The sequence below is a fragment of the Vicia villosa genome, linkage group LG2 (genome assembly GCF_029867415.1).
Source record: "Vicia villosa cultivar HV-30 ecotype Madison, WI linkage group LG2, Vvil1.0, whole genome shotgun sequence".
NCBI lineage: Eukaryota > Viridiplantae > Streptophyta > Magnoliopsida > Fabales > Fabaceae > Vicia > Vicia villosa.
In genome coordinates, this window is record NC_081181.1 from 7,951,970 (window position 1) to 7,970,670 (window position 18,701).

General features: G+C 36.2%; 2 protein-coding genes across 3 annotated transcripts; both read left to right on the plus strand.

Annotated features, from left to right (window-relative positions):
* Window positions 1–681: 681 nt before the first annotated feature.
* LOC131649027 (protein RDM16-like) lies at window positions 682–6,481 on the plus strand. Of its 2 annotated transcripts, XM_058918774.1 has the most exons (7): window positions 1,225–1,280; window positions 1,411–1,494; window positions 1,577–1,695; window positions 1,836–2,264; window positions 2,359–2,553; window positions 2,661–2,821; window positions 5,223–6,481. In XM_058918774.1, exons 3-7 carry the CDS (start codon window positions 1,654–1,656, stop codon window positions 6,103–6,105), a joined length of 1,710 nt encoding a protein of 569 aa, XP_058774757.1. In that variant the 5' UTR covers window positions 1,225–1,280; window positions 1,411–1,494; window positions 1,577–1,653; the 3' UTR covers window positions 6,106–6,481. The 2 variants fall into 2 exon arrangements, with proteins under 2 accessions (XP_058774756.1, XP_058774757.1); XM_058918773.1 differs by having other exon boundaries at window positions 682–1,280; window positions 1,411–1,695.
* A 6,664-nt stretch (window positions 6,482–13,145) lies between these two features.
* Window positions 13,146–14,764, plus strand: LOC131645817 (cationic peroxidase 1-like). The gene is made up of 4 exons (XM_058916025.1): window positions 13,146–13,417; window positions 13,534–13,725; window positions 13,805–13,970; window positions 14,179–14,764. The coding sequence occupies exons 1-4, from the start codon at window positions 13,154–13,156 to the stop codon at window positions 14,574–14,576; spliced, it is 1,020 nt and encodes a 339-aa protein (XP_058772008.1). The 5' UTR covers window positions 13,146–13,153; the 3' UTR covers window positions 14,577–14,764.
* Window positions 14,765–18,701: the final 3,937 nt, after the last annotated feature.

Below are 18,701 nucleotides of genomic sequence, written 5' to 3' on the forward strand. Positions count from 1 at the left end.
GGAAGCTGAAATCTGGGCTATCTATGAAGGTCTTAAATTTGGAGTTAACATGGGTTTCAAAAAAATCATCATGGAGTCAGATGCCAAGCAAATTATCAAAGACATAAATAAAGTCCGAAATACTCCAACAAGTGGTAATCTTTTTTGCAAGATTAGGAAGATTCTTTGTGCTGATGTGGAGATTCAACTCAATCATGTCTTCAGGGAGATAAATCAGTGTGCTGATATTTTAGCTAAGCATGGTATTCAACAAATGCCAACTTTCAAATTATTTCAGGATTGTCCTTCGTTCATTAAGGACTGCTTCGAGTTAGATCTTTTTGGCTTTGCTCATTCCCGGTTAATTCCGGTTTAACTTTTGTTTTTTTCCTTGGGCTTTTGCCCTTCATGTATCCAAAAAAAAAATATAACCTTACTCTGTGTTATTCTATAATTATGATAATTATTTTTTAAAATTAAAAAATAAATGTTATTTAATTTTATAAAAAATAATTTTTATGAATTTAATTTAATATATATTAAACTGAATAAATCCATCCGATTTATTCAATCCGCCAAAAACTAAAATTTTATTAGTTGAAATTGAGTATTTAAAATAAATCTGCGTTTGTGTCGGAGGCCCGATAGGCGATAGCGACCCAAACTGATGATTGATTGTTCAGCCTTAGTCGTATTTATAATTTCAATTTTTTTATAACTTTCTAAAAACTAATCTAAAGTTATTCCTCAACCCCAATTCACGATAGAAAAGGAGGGAACAAAGTATCTCCGCAAACCCTAAAATGGATGACAGAGAAAAATCCGATAGGCGAAACAGAGATCGACACTCCGAACGTGACCGCGACCACAAGCATCATCGGAGCCGCCACGATTCCGATGACCACCGTCATCACCGATCGGACCGGAATGCCAAACACGAACACAAAACCAGAGAAGACCGAGAAGGAAGCAGAGATAGGGTATATGACAGAGACGAAAGAGAGGGTAGCAAATGTAGGTCTAAAGTGAAGCGCGACGAAGAGAGGGAAGATTCAGTGGAGCCGCGACACTCCTCTCATTCTCACAAGCGGAAGGATAGAGAACACAGTGAGGATCGGGATTTGGAGGATAAGAGAATTAGGGTTTCCGAAGAGAAGAGGGAAGTGAAGAAGGAACGTAGAAAGTTTGGGGATAAAGTGAAGAAAGACGAAGATTACGACAACGAGCCCAAAATCAAGGAGGAAGTGACTAATGGTGCCCATGGCTTTGCCTCTCCCAAAGATAACGCTTCTGTGCATAACGTGAGATTCTTTAATGTTAATTGCCGTGATTTATTTTGTTTCTGTTCAACTTGTTCAACTTGTTTACTTGCTTTTGGAATATTTGGAGAGTAATGCATTCATTGGTGTTTGGTCTGTTGTGCTGTTTCAGGGCGTTGCGGCGGGATCACCTGCTGTGGTGCATGATAGTGTGCCAGAGACGTCTTTGCCCCCTCCTCCTCCCTTTCCTTTAAAGGTATCTTCAATTTCTACCACAAATGAAAATAAGGGCGTTAGTATTGCCAGGTCTCATGAGGTTACTGGAAAATCTAGTACAGATGGGTCTTCTTCAACTGCTGGGAAACCTGGAAGCCTTTCTATTGATGCCTTAGCTAAGGCTAAGAAGACTTTACAAATGCAGAAAGAGTTGACTGAAAGGCTCAAGAGATTTCCTCAGGTAAATTGTTGTCTATTGTTTCCACTAATGATTATCTTTTGTTAGCTGGATAGTTCTCTGATAGCCTCTTTAGGATACTGATTTGTTTCACCTTAATTATACTTCTGAATGGATTAAGTGCTATGCATTTTATTGTGCAGTTGAATAAGAGTTCTACCTCAAATTTGGGTCAGAAGACTGAATCTACAACGCCAACTCTTAGTGCCGGAGTGGCATCAAGACCTGCCACCTCATCTTCTTCAGGTCCTGTTGCCAATATGCCAATTTTTCCTACTGCTGCTGCAAATCCTCCAGCTGGTGGTACTAGTCTTGCTGGTGTCGCAACTGCAACCAACATCGAAGCTGTCAGACGTGCTCAGGAGCTTGCTGCCAGGATGGGATTCCGTCACGATCCACAATTTGCTCCTGTAATAAATATGTTTCCTGGCCAGACTGTAATACCAGATGGTACTATCCCTCAGAAACCAACCAAGGCTCCTGTTCTTCGTCTTGACGCCCAGGGACGGGAAATAGATGAACATGGAAATGTTGTTAGTGTAGCTAAGCCAAGCAACCTAAGCACATTAAAGGTGTGTAGTTTTCTCAATTGTCTTTTTATCATTTATCCTTTTTTCTATGAAAGATTGTTGTCTTAACCCTACGTTCCTTGTTCGAGGATTCCAGGTCAACATTAATAAACAGAAGAAGGATGCGTTTGAAATACTAAAACCTGTATTGGAAGTTGATCCTGAATCTAATCCTCATTTTGATGAGAGGATGGGTATTGACAAAACAAAGCTCCTGCGGCCCAAGAGGATGAATTTTCTGTTTGTGGAGGAAGGAAAATGGTCAAGAGATGCTGAATCAATAAAATTGAAGGTTTCTTTATGTTCTTCCATTTTCTCTCGTTCTAGTTACTTGCACTTTCACTTATTTCTTTCCAATTGTCTTATGTGTGCTTTGCGATTGTTATTTTTCTCCTGCAGAGTAAATTTGGAGAAGCTCAAGCAAAAGAGCAGAAGGCCAAACAAGCACAGCTAGCAAAGGCAAAGGCTGCTCCTGATATAAATCCAAACTTAATAGAGATAACAGAGAGAGTTGTAATAAAAGAAAAACTGAAGGACCAAATTCCCGAAATTGAGTGGTGGTAAGTTCTTGCTTTATTTGACTACTGGTTTTTATTTAAGTTTTTGTGTTTGCTAAGGTCAAGGATTGTTTCAAAGAAATTCAACTCGCATGCATTATATGCATGTTTAAGAGGTTATGACTGTATGCTAAATGATGATTAAAATCATGTTAGATGAAAGCTCAATGTGATAAATAGAAATTGAAATGCCAGGCTGTTTGAAAAAAATTGCAACTGCGCAACAATGCTGTTTGACTAGAAATTACGAGGACTTTTTTGATGTCTTGAACTTCATTGAGTGTGTGGTTTAGCATGTTGGCGGCCAATCAGAGACATAGAGCACGTTATGGGCGATGTATTGAACTTGGTCCTAGGAAGTCTAATGTATGAAGTGTATTCTATAGCAAGGAAGAAGTCAATGCTGTTTGGAGATATGGAGGTGTATGGGAAAAGTAAATATAGGTGGATCTGTTTTGGGCTGGGTTAGACATTTGATTGGTGTGAAAGTTAGGCGGGTATCTATCTTCTCGGGGGAGTTATATGAGCTTTTAGTTGATTGAGCAGCACTTTACACCAGAAGGGTCTTTTCTTGTGCTTTCCATTCTCGTTATGATTCTAAAATTTCTGGTCTGACTTGTTGGATAGGGTGATGAGTTTTTCCCAGACATTTAGATATCCATGCCACCAAAGATGTGTGATAGAGTGGACTTGTAGGAAGGTCTTTTGGTTGTGCTGGAAGATGGCATGGGGGTTGTTTACTTCAAGCTTATGGAAATACATTAATCATTGTAGGAATGTATGCATAGGTTTAGAAAAAGGAGTACCAGAGTGACAAGAGATCAGGAGGAGGGATATCTTTTGTGGTACATTAGTATATCAGTTTGGTGGCAGTCAGAATTGTATAGGCTATCCGATCGGGAGGTGGAACTGCCTTTCATTTGAAGGGGGTTGATCCTATCCATCACAATATAGAGTCATTGATAGAAATTCACAACACTTTGGATGAGTGGTATTCAGAAAATCTTAACTCCCACATTGGTTAGACATAAAGCCTCTAAAGAGTTTATATAGAGTGACACCCCTCACCCGACAAGTCAGTTTTGTAGGGATGAGTTAAGCCAAATTCTAATTTTATTATGGTATCAGAGCCTATCAAGACCACGGGCCACCCACCGTTTATATCTGGGCACCAAGCCCAACAGTGTTGGACATGAGGGGGTGCTTCTAAAGAGTTTATATAGAGTGGCATCCCTTACCTTACAAGCAGGTTTTGCAGTGATGAGATAAACTAGTAACACAAGTGCAATCTATAATGTGTTTGGATGATGAACACTACAAGGGTCGGGATATATGGCGATGGATTATGATGTTTAATCCAATAACACGAGTGAAATCTAATGAGTTTGGCCAGTGCAGTAGAGGCTAAGTGTTGTAGAGATGAATAAGGTTGACTTCTCTAGTTTGCAAGGTTGAAGCAGGAAACATAGGTGTTGTTATCCCTATTCTCCAGGAACACATGCAGTTGATGAGGTCAGTGTTAGATATGTGCCCTTAATTAGAATAACAATAATAACGGGCATTGCTAGTTAATAGTACTAGGCAGTTTTTATTAAAAATAACTGGCATATGTTTCTGCAGTTAGAATATGAGTTAATTAATTAATAAGGAGAATGAGAGATGTTGCCTATAAATAGAAGGGGTGTTTGAGAGAGAGGGTATATTAGAATTTGATTGGAAAGGGGCCATTTTGGCATTGCGGAGGTGCATGCCCTCGAAATTCTGCAATATTATTCTGTAACAAAGGGGAGGTGCATGCCATCCAATATGATAAGTGGAGTGAGAATGATCATGTTGTAGGGAGAAGTCTTGGGGACTTGGGAAAAAGTTCACCCCTTACACTAATGCTGCCAGAAGCAATTTAGGCTGCTGATTTTAATTAGGAGAAATAGATGTAGTTATAGATGCCTATGTGTTGGTTTGGGCAGACTTTACAATATATTGGTACTTGTTTGGGTGCAGACCTTGGGGGAGGTCATTACAATAAGTTCACCCCTTACACTAATGCCCCCAACAAGCCCTCTTTGTATTGCATCTTACCGTCTGGTGGAGAAGGGAGTATGGGGTTTTATTTTACTAGCAGAATTAGAATTAGTAGAAGTGAAGGGTCTTTTGCTCTCCATGCAATTGTTGATAGTCTGTCAGGCAGTATATTTCCCCCCAGATAATGATATAACATAATATGACTTGGCTGCAAAAATAACAATATGACATGAATGACTACTAAATATAGTATTGCTTGTCTTGAGGATATTATCTTGTTATTTAAATTGTTTAAAAACTAGAATCAGAAAACGTATTCAAAATATTTGTCTCTCCATGTCTGTGTATTATAAATCTTAAATTAACTTTTAGAATTTGTCAGGGACGTGGGACTTCTGCTTTCTGGAAATTATGGTGACATTGCTAACGGAACTATAGGCGAAGACATACTGAAAATGGAAAAAATCACCTTTTATGTGGAGCATCCTCGTCCCATTGAACCACCTGCTGAGCCTGCCCCTCCACCACCTCAACCCCTCAAGCTAACCAATAAAGAGCAGAAGAAACTCAGGACCCAAAGGCGAATAGCTAAGCAGAAAGAGCGGCAGGAGATGATTAGACAGGGTGTCATAGAACCGCCAAAACCAAAGGTCAAGATGAGCAATTTAATGAAAGTACTAGGGACTGAAGCAACTCAAGATCCCACTAGGCTTGAAAAGGAAGTCCGTAATGCAGCTGCTGAGCGTGAGCAGGCTCACATAGATAGGAATATTGCACGGAAGCTTACTCCTGCCGAGCTGCGTGAGAAGAAGGAAAGGAAGCTGTTCGATGACCCAAATACATTGGACACACTTGTCTCACTTTACAGGATTAACGACCTCTCTCATCCAAAGGCCCGCTTTAGAGTTGATGTTAATGCTCAAGAAAACCGTTTGACTGGATGTTCTGTGATTTGTGATGGTATTAGTGTTGTTGTGGTTGAAGGTGGCAGCAAGTCAATTAAGAGGTATGGGAAACTTATGCTTAGACGTATCAATTGGAGTGATTTTTCTAAAGAGAAAGAGGAAGATGAAGATTCAGATGATGATAAGCCTGCCAATAAATGTGTTCTGGTATGGCAGGGAAGTATTGCTAAACCAAGCTTTAATAGGTTCAGTGTTCATGATTGCATCACTGAAGCAGCTGCTCGGAAAGTTTTTGTGGATGCTGGGGTTCCTCATTATTGGGACCAAGCTGTCAACTATGTAGATGACGAAGCTGCTTGAATTGTCTTCTAATGTTTTTGGTCATATTATATAGCATGCCCAGACAGTCTTTTGGTGAGTGATTCAGTTATACAATCTACAATCAGCAGAATTTTGAACAAAATTAGCTGTTGGCTCTCTCTGTTTTCCTGTTGTCAATGATGTCTACATTTACTATTTGCTTACATCATTTAGTGGTGTAAACTTTCTCACATCCATTTGGAAAGTGCCCAATGTCACATGGTTAAAAATTTTAGGCCTTCGGATTTCTACAATGTTTCCTAGTATGTAAACTTACTTTCTTTCTCACTATTATGTTTGAATATGCAAACATTATGTTGATCTCGTTTCTGGTATATCAGTGAGTGACAGTAATCTTCACCTGTCTTGCTAACAACATGTTTCAATGCACACAGGTGGCAGTATGTATGGCATCAGTATCATGTTAATGCATGCTGTTACTTTGATCTTTGAGATATAGAATTTCTTATGACATCACTATAATTATTTGTTGGATATTTTAATGTTATCTTTTACTTTCTATGGAGGCATTTTTATTCAAGGTACAAAAATGAAGACATTAATTTTTTCATGTTAATTAATTTATTTACATTTGAGGTATATTTTCTTAATGAATATAAATTAGAAAACTGGATATAATATAATAAATTTAATTTCTACAAAGTGTTTTACGTATAAAATCCAAAGATATTTTGACTTTTGAGAGAACTCCCCCTCAAGAGGGAGCGACAAATCATTATCGATTTTCTATCTTTATGGATTGCTTGATATGAGAGTTGGTTTCAGGAGTGACACGAACTTCAAAGATCCTTAGGCTACATAAACATCAAAACCTTCAAGACTGTTGAACAAAATCATTAACTCCAACAACGACTTGATTAATCTTTATCAGTATCATTAAACACCATCAAATACTTTGTAAACTCAGAATATGTACATGTTTTGCACAATTTTATCAAATTTACATTTAACTCCTTCAAAACTAAAATATTTCTATAAAATCAAATAATTTTTCACCTTTGACAATCCTACTAAACAAATTGGAAATCACAATGTTCACTCTCAACCATTGAGTTCATGTTAAAGTTTAGGGTAAATTAGTTTTTAGGAATCATCATATGGTCTACATAGTTCATTAAGAAAATTATATAGATATTTACAAATTACCCATCCTTCAAATATTAGAATTTAAATCTATAAAATGAACCAACTCCTTATTAATTAAATTCATTTTCATTAATATTAAAATAAATTTGTCAATTTAACACAAAATAACACTGCAATAAAATGAAAAAAATAAAATCAAACAACAAATAAATTAAAGAAACATCATATTTATGAGAATAACACAAGTATAATAAAACATTGTTGATTAGAGTTTTCAAATTTAAGCAAGGTATAGTTGATCTAATTTTCTTATTCTACACGCACTATTCATGCTTAGGAGTTTATTTAATATTTCAACCTTTCACATTCCATTTGTCATCTTCATAATTTTCTTAAAATAATTTCCAACCATGGGCCCGTTTGTTTTAGCTTTTTTTAAAAATGATTTTTATAGTGTTACTAAATTTTGCGAAAATTATTTTTACAAAGAAACTTTTTATAAAAGCTTCAAATAAAAAATCTGATTGAATAGTTATTCTTAAAATGTGATTTTAGGTATTTCATCTATTTATGGAGAAAAGATTTGGATGTCAAAATTTCAAAAAATCACTTAATTTTGAAGCTATTTCAAATAGATTTTCATAAAAATCATTTTTGAAATACTACTTTTTGAAAAAATTATGATTTCGACTAAGTTTTGGTCTTCAATTATGTATGTTTATGTTATAGGATGTCAAATTAAGTGTTTCATTTAAAAAAAAACGAATATAAAAAAACTTGTAATATTTTGAAAAACGATTTTAGAAAATCTATTTTCAAAAATACAAAGAAAAAATTCATTTTTTTAAAGCTGAAACAAATTGACCCCATATCTCATTGAGTATATTTTCTTTGCGAGGATCCAGCTTGTGTGCAATCACAGGTTGGTCACTGGTACTCCATTCAATAAGCAAATTCGAAGCCGTCCGAACAAAATTGTATTATTTATATTTCAATATTAAATTAAATAAACATGAAAATCTTTCATAAATTTAGAAATCTTTGATCTTGATTGGCTGGTACCAAACTTAAGTGAGGGGGAACAAATAGTAAATTAAAAATTAGGAATTTATAGAGTGACAATTTTTAATGAGAATGTATCGAGATAAGTATGTAGTGTCAATATAAACGAACATCGAGATTGGCGATAATGTTTAATTTGAATACAAAACTCCAAATTAATGTAAGTCATCTCATGAGATGATTTTAAAAGTCATTCTCATTCCATGCCATCTTGCGATGGAAATTTTTTTCTGTTTGAACGGATCTTTATTGATCATGTCAATGGTGAATATTGAAGATGTTTTTGACTTGGAAGATTTTGAAGAATCTTCAAAAATAAAATTTGAAGCTGTTTTCATCTTAGTATATTTGTTAAAGTAGTTGAGCTCTGAATTGAAGGAGATTTAATTGAATCAACATATCCACACGGCCTATGGGCATATCAAACTTGGTGAGACTCCCTTTTTGATGGCCTACAAGACCAAAACCATCTTCCTTATCGAAGTAGAAGAGCTGGGCTGGAGGACAATACACCCCTCATCAAAGAAGGTGATTGCCAATGCGATCAGAGAAGAAGAAAAATTCTTGGAAAAGAAGAGGACATCTATTTCCGTAATGAATGTCATCTCCAAATAAATAGCAACAACAAAGTATGACAAGCCAGTTCGAATACGAGATAGGAAACTTACAACCAATTGAGAAGATTCGCAAACGATCAAGACCAACACATGTAACGAAGCCTATACTCTAAGACTTTGACTGGAGAATTCATTTGAAGCACCTGAAACTTTAACGGTGTTACAACTAAGTATTCCAAAGTCCACCGATAAATTGTAATTACTCACACTCATGGAATATTTTAATATGAATGGTACAATTCTCTTTGTTTGGAGTTATTTATTTTTCATTAAAGAAACCGAAAGCAATTTTGGCCCACTAAGCCATAGCTAACACACCTCCTATTGGTAGCTAGCCACTCCAGAACATAGGCAGTGAATCCTAGTCGAATTGAAACTAGGCTCAAACCTGGAGGGGAAGAAAAGGACATAACCATTGGCCGATCAGAGTTCTTACCGATGTTGAAGCTTACGACAATTACCAACAAAGTGATGGGTATGGACAAAGAAGCCACAAAGACGAATAAAATGATCAAACAAAATCGTAGGCTAATAAAACGATGAAAAAAACCGTAGGTGAATAAAATGATGTGAATAAAATGATGAAAGAAAATCGTAGGCAAATAAAGCGATGAAAACAAAATCGTAGGCAGATAAACGATGAAACAAATTTGTGGGCAAACAAACAGTGAAACACAGAAAGTAGTGCAACATGCCAAACAAAGAGAAACAAGTAAAATAAAATATCGTTCAAAGTGAATTACAAAAAGGCCTCAACGAAATCAAAATATTACAAATCAGTGCGCTTCCTCTCTAGTATCCTCATGATCATTGACGATCACCCCGTCAATAACCTTCTTCTGCAGGTGCATATGGCGTCGATGAATTTGGATGCCCGGAAACGTCACCTTCACTTGGTCGCATAGTTCTTGAAAGCATCAAAGACTCCATTGATACCTTCACCATGGGCTTCCTTCTTCAATGCTACCACTTGCTTCTCATGGGCTTCCTTCTTCTTTTCAAAGCCTTATTGACTACAACAACTCAAAAGGAAAACATCTTCTTGAAAGTCTTCTCCTTCTTGAGGGCCTTCTCTTTACCAGCCAGTGACTACTATAGATTGGTCACCTTGAAAACCAAGTTAGAAGAAGTAGTATGGAAATCCACTTCCTTTTAGATATCAGACAAACTCCCCACCTCCTTGCGTATCCTTTCCACCTCTTTCTAGAGTAGAAACACTTTTTTAATCTAGATCAAGTCGTTGTTAGCAGCGTCATACTTGATCTTCCATATCCTTCTCTTTATAAGATTTACATGGAGCAAATATTTCTCCGCGACCATTAACTTCCAAAGTAATCAAAGAAGCACCTCAAAATATATGGAAGATAGTCTCTGATATCAGCTCCAATTTGCCAGTGCCAGAGAGGCTTTGAATCTAAGCAGAATCCTGCTCAAACACAAAGGCTCGTGCTTCCAAGGAAGACCGAGGCACCTAATAAGGGAAAATGGTTGGAATCTTGGGAGGATTACTTTAGAACTAATAAGCGTAATGTCCACAGCTCCAGATCCAGTAGATTTGGATCTCTTTTCCAAACCTTCTTCCTCAACAAAATCTTTGTCCCGACCCTACTTATTGTTACCACCGACTGTTGAAACAAACCGGTTATTAGACCTTTTGCTTCGCCTTTCATCTTGTCCATGAAAGATGATTCGTCATGAGCAGCGGGCAATAGGGATGACAGATTGACCCAAAACCGCGGGGCCTACCCGCATCCAAATCCGAGCTGACTGAGCATGGGTGCCACCTGATATTTCAGGTGTGGGTTTGGGTAGAGTGAAACCCACGTCTGAAACTCGAAATCACACCCGCTTAGACATTAAATTACATAATTGATGGAAAATTGTAATGTTGCTGTTGGAAAATTGTAGGAAAATTGATGGAAAATTTTAATATTGCTGTTGGAAAATTGTAGGAAAATTGATGGAAAATTTTAATGTTGTTGTATTTTATGTGTTTTGTTGCGGGTTCAGGTTTGGGTGGAAAAACCCGAACCCAACGGGTGTGGGCGTGAGTGTTATTTTGCCACCCGAATAACCTTTGGATTCAGGTTCGGGGTTGGATGGTGATTTAGGGTGTGAGTTTGGATAATGTGAAATCCGCACCCGACCCTACCCATTGCCATCCTTAGCAGGCAAGACCTCAGTGTATGTGGAGGGCTATGAAAACAACTAGGAGCAAGAGAAACTTGAGAATGAGGGTGAATTAGGAACAATGGATCCAAATAGGAAGAAAATGTGGAAAAATCAAATCTTACCATATGTTAGAAAGGAAGAAAGAATTTGCGAAGACGCATAACTCTCCATTATGAGAGGGATTAAAAATTGTTTGAATGACCAAGACAACTTTTATATAATGAAGTTAGATGGGTGAATCAACACTGCAAAATGGGAAGTATCAACCTTAATACTTGAGTGCACTCGAGTATTCTAGGGAGAAGCGCCATCACCTAACTTACAAACCTAATACCACATGGGAAGAAAAACCTGGGAAACGTCTCAATTGTGAGACTAGCATTTAATGCAGTTGTCCCCAAATTAAATCTCTTCCACTTCTCAATACAAATCACGATAAGCCTTGGAGACATTATTCTGGATCAGTCACTAACCCAATACTACATAAGCCCAATTGCCACCCATTGTATATAAACCACAACGTGAGCAACAAAAATGGATGATTCTATTCATATTTCACTTTAGCCCTATTATTCACGATTGATTTGGACGTTAGAGTGCTAACTTCGCAGATCCATCACGCGCAACCACACTGGAGTAGCTTACACCACCACACCAAGAATCTACATCAACAATTTTGAATCCCAAACAGACAAAAATTAAAGATGATTACATTAAATGCTATATAGGGTTTAGGGTTTAGGGTTTAGGGTTTAGGGGACCACTCAAGTGAGAACACTTGGTTATTACGAGAAATGAGAACAATGAATCACGACCATTAAATTTTGATTTTGTTGATTTTAATGGACTGAGTTGATTTCTCTTTCTATGTTGATTTAAAATTAATATTAAGGATCATAGAAAGAGAAACCAATCCAGTCCATTAAAATCAACAAAATCAAAATTTAATGATCGTGATTCATTGTTCTCATTTCTCATAATAACCAAGTGTTCTCACTTGAGTCGTCCCCTATATATATATATATATATATATATATATATATATATATATATATATATATATATATATATATATATGGGAGCATATCAAGTGAGAGCATTTTTAAATGAGAGATGAGAGAAATAAATATCAACCATTGGATTCATCAAGAGAGAGAAGGTAAAAGCCACATTAATGCATTAATCTTCTCTCTCTTGATGAATCCAATGGTTGATATTTCTTCCTCTCATCTCTCATTTTAAAATGCTCTCACTTGATATACTCCTATATATATATATATATATATATATATTAGCCAATTTATAACAAACTCTAATTGAGTAACCAATTAACTTTTATAACTAACTTCTATATTCTATTTACTCAAGTGAACATTTTTGTTTATTTCTACATGAACTTCTTCGGTACTTTATACAAACAAACTATTAGTGAACATTTTTGTTTATTTCCACGTGAGCTTCTTTTGTGCTTTATCATATAAACAAACTATTGAGTAGAGTTAAATAATCCTATACCATTAAACCATGTCACTAATTGGTATGCTAAATCATAGAAAAGACTCTTATTCATGTAAATGTGAGAATAGGATCTCTATAAGAGTTGAAATAGTTTTATTCTTTTAAACTTTTTCTCCTTACAAGGAGAACCTCTCAGTGTTCTATATATTATATTCCTCAAAAGTTATACATATAATACCACTATTAGATCAGAAGCGTTGACATAAATTGAAAATCTCTAGTTTATCATTTTGGCCAGCAAACAAAATAGAACTTCAGGATCAAAATTCAGAACCCAATGAAAATGAGAAATTCAAGCATTCTAATAATCTAATACTTTTTTGTCAGTTGTCTGGATCCGGCCTTGTAGGTTAAGTTCAGTGTTATGCACTCAAATCAAATCTCCAAAAATTTCCATAAAGTCAAAATTTGTTTAACACGATATATATATCCAGCTAACATATTGCATTAGTCAAATCAATTTTATTCCTTTAGTTTGAATTTTGAATAGTTGACATATAGGGTATGTATGAACAATACAATACTAACATGTTGCAAATTGAAGGAAGGTTCTATATAAACCATAACATTTCATGTCCAAAACCACAAACATTACAATTAATATATTCTATTTTGCAACAATGGCTTTATGTTCTTCATTTTGGGTTCTATTGATTACATATATGGTAATTGGTATTCGTACTAATTCAGCTTCTGATTTATCAGCTACATTCTACGATAAATCTTGTCCGAAAGCTCTTCGCACAATCAGGAAAACAGTTGAAGATGCTGTCTCTAAGGAGAATCGCATGGGAGCTTCCTTGCTTCGACTCCATTTTCACGACTGCTTTGTTCTCGTAATTCATTTCTTATCTTACTTTATATTTGCATATAATTCCATGCACGCGTTTTCTGCGCGTGCATGGAATATATTTGTACTCAGATAAAACTAACAATACTATTTTTGTCGTAGGGTTGTGATGCATCCGTGTTGTTAGATGATACTGCAAATTTCACGGGCGAAAAGAAAGCGTTCCCAAACGCGAACTCGCTAAGGGGTTTTGAGGTGATAGACAACATCAAAAATCAGTTAGAGAAAATGTGTCCTAAAGTTGTTTCATGTGCTGATATCTTAACCCTTGCTGCCAGAGATGCTGTTGCTGCTGTAAGTATAGGTTTAATAACTAACACATTTAATTAATTTGATACTTTATGATTATTAATTCATATTTATATATGTATAGCTTGGTGGACAAAGATGGAATGTACTATTAGGAAGAAGAGATTCAACAACAGCAAGCTTAGATATATCAAATTCTGACTTACCTGGTCCTTCTTTGGATCTTGATGCCCTTATCACTGCTTTCGCCAAGAAAAATTTCACTACAGCAGAAATGGTTACTTTATCAGGTAACTAAATAATTTATGCCCTTAATTAGTTTACATGCATTCATTCATTCATTCCGGCACATCGATAAACATTCATACAGACACCAGATACGATACACTAATCTGTCATATATAGACACATGTCCTTCATATACGGAGTACAGACACCAGATATGACACAATAATTGAATAAGTATCGTGTAACATTTTTATGTTTTTGGTTGATCAGGTGCTCACACAATCGGCGAAATAAGGTGCCGATTTTTCAGATCAAGGATATACAATGAAACAAACATAGACCCTAAATTTGCTGCAACAATGCAAGCCCTATGTCCTTTTGAAGGAGGTGATGATGATTTTTCTCCATTTGACTCAACCACACCGAATAATTTCGACAACGCTTTCTACGCTAACTTGGTCAAAAACAAAGGTCTAGTACACTCTGATCAACAGCTATTTGCTAATGCAACATCAATCACTAGCTCTCAAGTAAGAAGATATAGCAGAAACATGGGAGTTTTCAAGAAAGATTTTGCAGATGCAATGTTTAAGATGACAATGCTTAGTCCACTTACTGGTAATGATGGTCAGATTAGGACTAATTGCAGATTTGTTAATGCTCCATAAATATCATTAGCAGAAGTGCTTAAATTAATTAATCACCATACTAATTTGGTGTTTGTATTCTTTAAATTAATAATATGTCGAAGTCTTGATTTGTTAATGATCCAATAATGTAACTTGTTAATTACTAAAAAAATATGATTTGTATTGTGACTGTATTGTATTGAACATGTGAACAGTGGCAGATTCAATAGGAGTAATTTGTTTAATTAATAGTAAATCATCATTTTAATTATTATATTGAAAATTGGATCTCTCTTTGCATGTTTGAAATTTGATATGCTTTCTTTGCATGTTTGAAATTTGATATGCGACTTTACTTTATATTGCATGCACGTATCCCAAAGTCTATTTGTTTAGACTTCAATAAGTTGATGGCTATATAGAGCATCCAAATCCTAAATTGAATTTTATTTTATGATAAATCCTCATTCGACTTGTTCAATCTAAATCTTGACTCCTAAGTTTTTTATTTCACAAAATTAAAATTAAAGAATATTGTCAATAATCAAATCTTCATTACAATTTTAAGGAAAAGCATCACAAAATCATCTTTATTAGAATGCGAGTCACTATACGTATTTTTTTAAATTAAATGAGTAATTTAATCTTACAATTCATTTGAAGTGAGTGATCTATAATTGTTCCCCTTTTCATCAAATTTTTATTTTTTTTGTTATGAATGAGTACAAATTATGGATTTTTAATCTCTGTCTCATATCTTCCTCTTCCTACTATATTTATCATTTTGTTTGACCATTTGTATCCTATAAATAGAACCTATGCTATATTGTAAAATTAGACTTGAGAAAAAATAATACTGTATAATATTACTTTCTCTTTTTTTCATCTCTCCTTCGTCATTATATTGTTTTGGAGAATTTTATAACATATTATCAACACGAAAACTCTCAGATATATTTTTCTTTGTTTGTTTTAGTTTTATAAAATATTTTTTTTAATAAGCAATTGATATTAATAAGGAGTACGACGGATACTCCAACCGTCAACAACAAAGCGGAAAACTCATACTTCTCAAAACAATTGAGAGGAAGGATAGTCCATATGTGAAAATTACAATTATCCGAAAGAACATAGAAAGATTGAAGCCAAGTCCAAGATAAATAAACTACTCCCGTCATGCACTCGGTGAAGCTATACGTCTCATTTCTGAAAATGATCGCGTTTCGCCTAATCCAAATGCACCATATCGTAGCAAGCCAAATGACCGCTACCGTAGTCCTCTTAGCTTTAATCTTCACCTTATGAGAAAACTCAAAAAATCCCACAAACTCCTCCAATGATAAACCATCTAACGGACCAATCCAGTTAAACACTTTACACCATATTTTAGCGACAATAGTGCAGCCCCCTAAAGGATGCGGTAAATTCTCGTTCTCCGAAAGACAAAACACACACCGTTGATCTCCTCCTTCCAACACAATTCACTTAACAGGTCGCATAATTCCAGCCACTAGTGGGCTAAATCACTGCTGTTATTGAACATAACAGCAGCAGAATTCCAACGCCATCTTCCTTCTGTGAACTGTCCAGCATCCATGACTGAAACTGCATCATCCCGAACGTTTGCATACAGCTCCGAAAAGACCAGATGCAATGGCTGGTTGCCGACCCAGGTGCAATACCAGAATGGCAACATCTTACCATTTCCGACCTTGCATAAAAATTCACCTGCAAAATTATGGTGCAAGAGAGAAATATAATTATCGGAAATAAGAATGTCTCTCCACCAAATTGAGTCTCGATTGTGGACTACCAAGATATCTCTGATGAGGACTTTCAACTTAATGTTGCCATATCTTGCAACAAGAATGCTACGCCATACCACTTCATTATCCACTAAAATCCTCCACTTCCATTTAGATATCAAAGCCAAATTCATAACCTCAATGTTCTTTACGCCCAACCCGCCTTCTTCCCGAGGTTTGCAAACGTTGTCCTAACACACCCAATGTATCGGTCTCTTTGTGTCGCTCCCATTCCATAAAAACTTTGATTGAATTGCCCGATTTTGTTTAATGATTTTTGAAGGTGCTTTATAAAAGGAGAGGGAGTATATAGGAATGGCGTTTAAGACGAAATTAATAAGGCACACACGTCTCGCTATATTGAGGTTAACTCCCTTCCAAATGGCCAATCGACTCTTTAACATCGAAATCAAATCTCTCCATATTGATAACTTTCGCGAACTATCTCCCACTTTCACACCAAGGAATTTGAAAGGAGCTTATCAATTTTGCAAGATAAAAAAATTGACGCCGCTTCGAGAAAATCCACATTGACGTTAACTCCATAAATATTACTTTTGTTGAAGTTTACCCGCAAGCCCGACATTAACTCAAAACCCCTTAATATGGCCTTTATGGTCCACAAATCCGCGGTGTCTCCATCCGTTAGTATAACGGTGTCATCCGCAAATTGCAACAAATTCACACGCTCTTCTTCATTGATTTTAAACCCCTTAAAGTCTCCATTTACCATTGCCTTTCTCATTAAAGCCGTTAGGACCTCCATAACTAAGACAAATAGAAAAGGAGAAAGTGGATCTCCTTGGCGGAGTCCCTTCTCGATCAAGAAATCCTTGGTGGTGCTACCGTTAATTAGAACAGACATGCTACCAGTAAAAACACAACACTCCATCCATCTCAACCATCTTGTGCCAAAGCCCATCTTAATTAGCACATACCTTAGAAACTTCCAACTCACCCTATCACAGGCTTTCTCAAAGTCAACCTTCAAAACAACACAACTTCTATTATTTCTCCTAGCTAAATCCATCACCTCACTCAAAACCAACACACCATCCGATATGTTTCTACCCGGAACGAAGGCCGTTTGGTTAGAAGAGACAAGATTTCCAATCACACTTCTCAATCTTTCCGCCATTAATTTTGTAAGAATCTTATACAAACTTCCCACTAAACATATTGGTCTATATTCGGTCAAGGATTGGGGATTCTTGACTTTAGGAATTAGAGCAATAAAATAAGAAGTGCAACCTTTTGTGAGCCTAGCCTTATCATGAAAGTCCTCCACAAATTTGATAACGTCCAATTTTACCGTTTCCCAAAAGAATTTGAAAAACTCAAGCGTAAAACCATCCGGACCGGGGCTTTTACTACCATCACAATCCCAAACCGCTTCTTTAATCTCCTCTACTAAAAAAGGTCTTTCCAACCACTCACAATCAACTTCTTCCAACCTATCCAAATCCAAAACTTCCAGGACAACCCTCCTTTAATCGCCATCACAAGCAACCACTCACAAGGAACGTTGCTTTTCAGCAAATGACCATCCAGTACCATATTATCAACAATTATGGTAATGTTCTTCTCTTTTACGCCTCCCGCAGACTGTGCTTCCTCCCTAGCTTCCCTACTTCCTTCAACCTCTTGGCTTGTCTCCATCAATTCATAACTTTTTGGTCAAGGGAACCTTGGATACTACATTGTCCTGAACGCTCTCTTCCCTGGAAGAAATGATGTTCGTCGGAGAAGATGAAAACTCAGACTCCTCTTATTCCCTAACTAATCTCGATGTAGCAGTAAGAAATGTTGGGGAAACACCTATACGATACTCCATCTACTATAACAATGCACTCTTCATTAATCAAAGCTCTGTGTCTGGTCTTGACCAAAAACGTTGCCTCATCCATTCTAATCCTTATGACAGTTTGATCGTCACACTTAATGAAAGCACCACAGGATTCAGATATAAATTTAAAAAGTTTAATGCCCCAAGCGTGACAAGGTAAACCCGATATTTTTAACCATACTAAACACTCCGAATCTATATCAGAAGGATTTCAGGCACGAATGCTACTAAACCACTGAATCCACAACTCTTTACGTTCTTCTAATAAAATCTCAACTTCACCGTGAATAAGGTCTTCAAGAAAACATAGATTAGGTCCCAAAGGCGTGACTCGAATGGTGAAAATTCCTTCTTTGATAAACACTTTCTTCATCTCCGCCACCATTGCTGAATTCCTCGCCACCCCTGTGAACGCCCCCCCATATCTATTAAGATCTTCAACCAACCTCTAATATCTTATTTGATTAGGATAATATCAATTGTGATTTACATGTATCCCAAAAGGATTGTAGG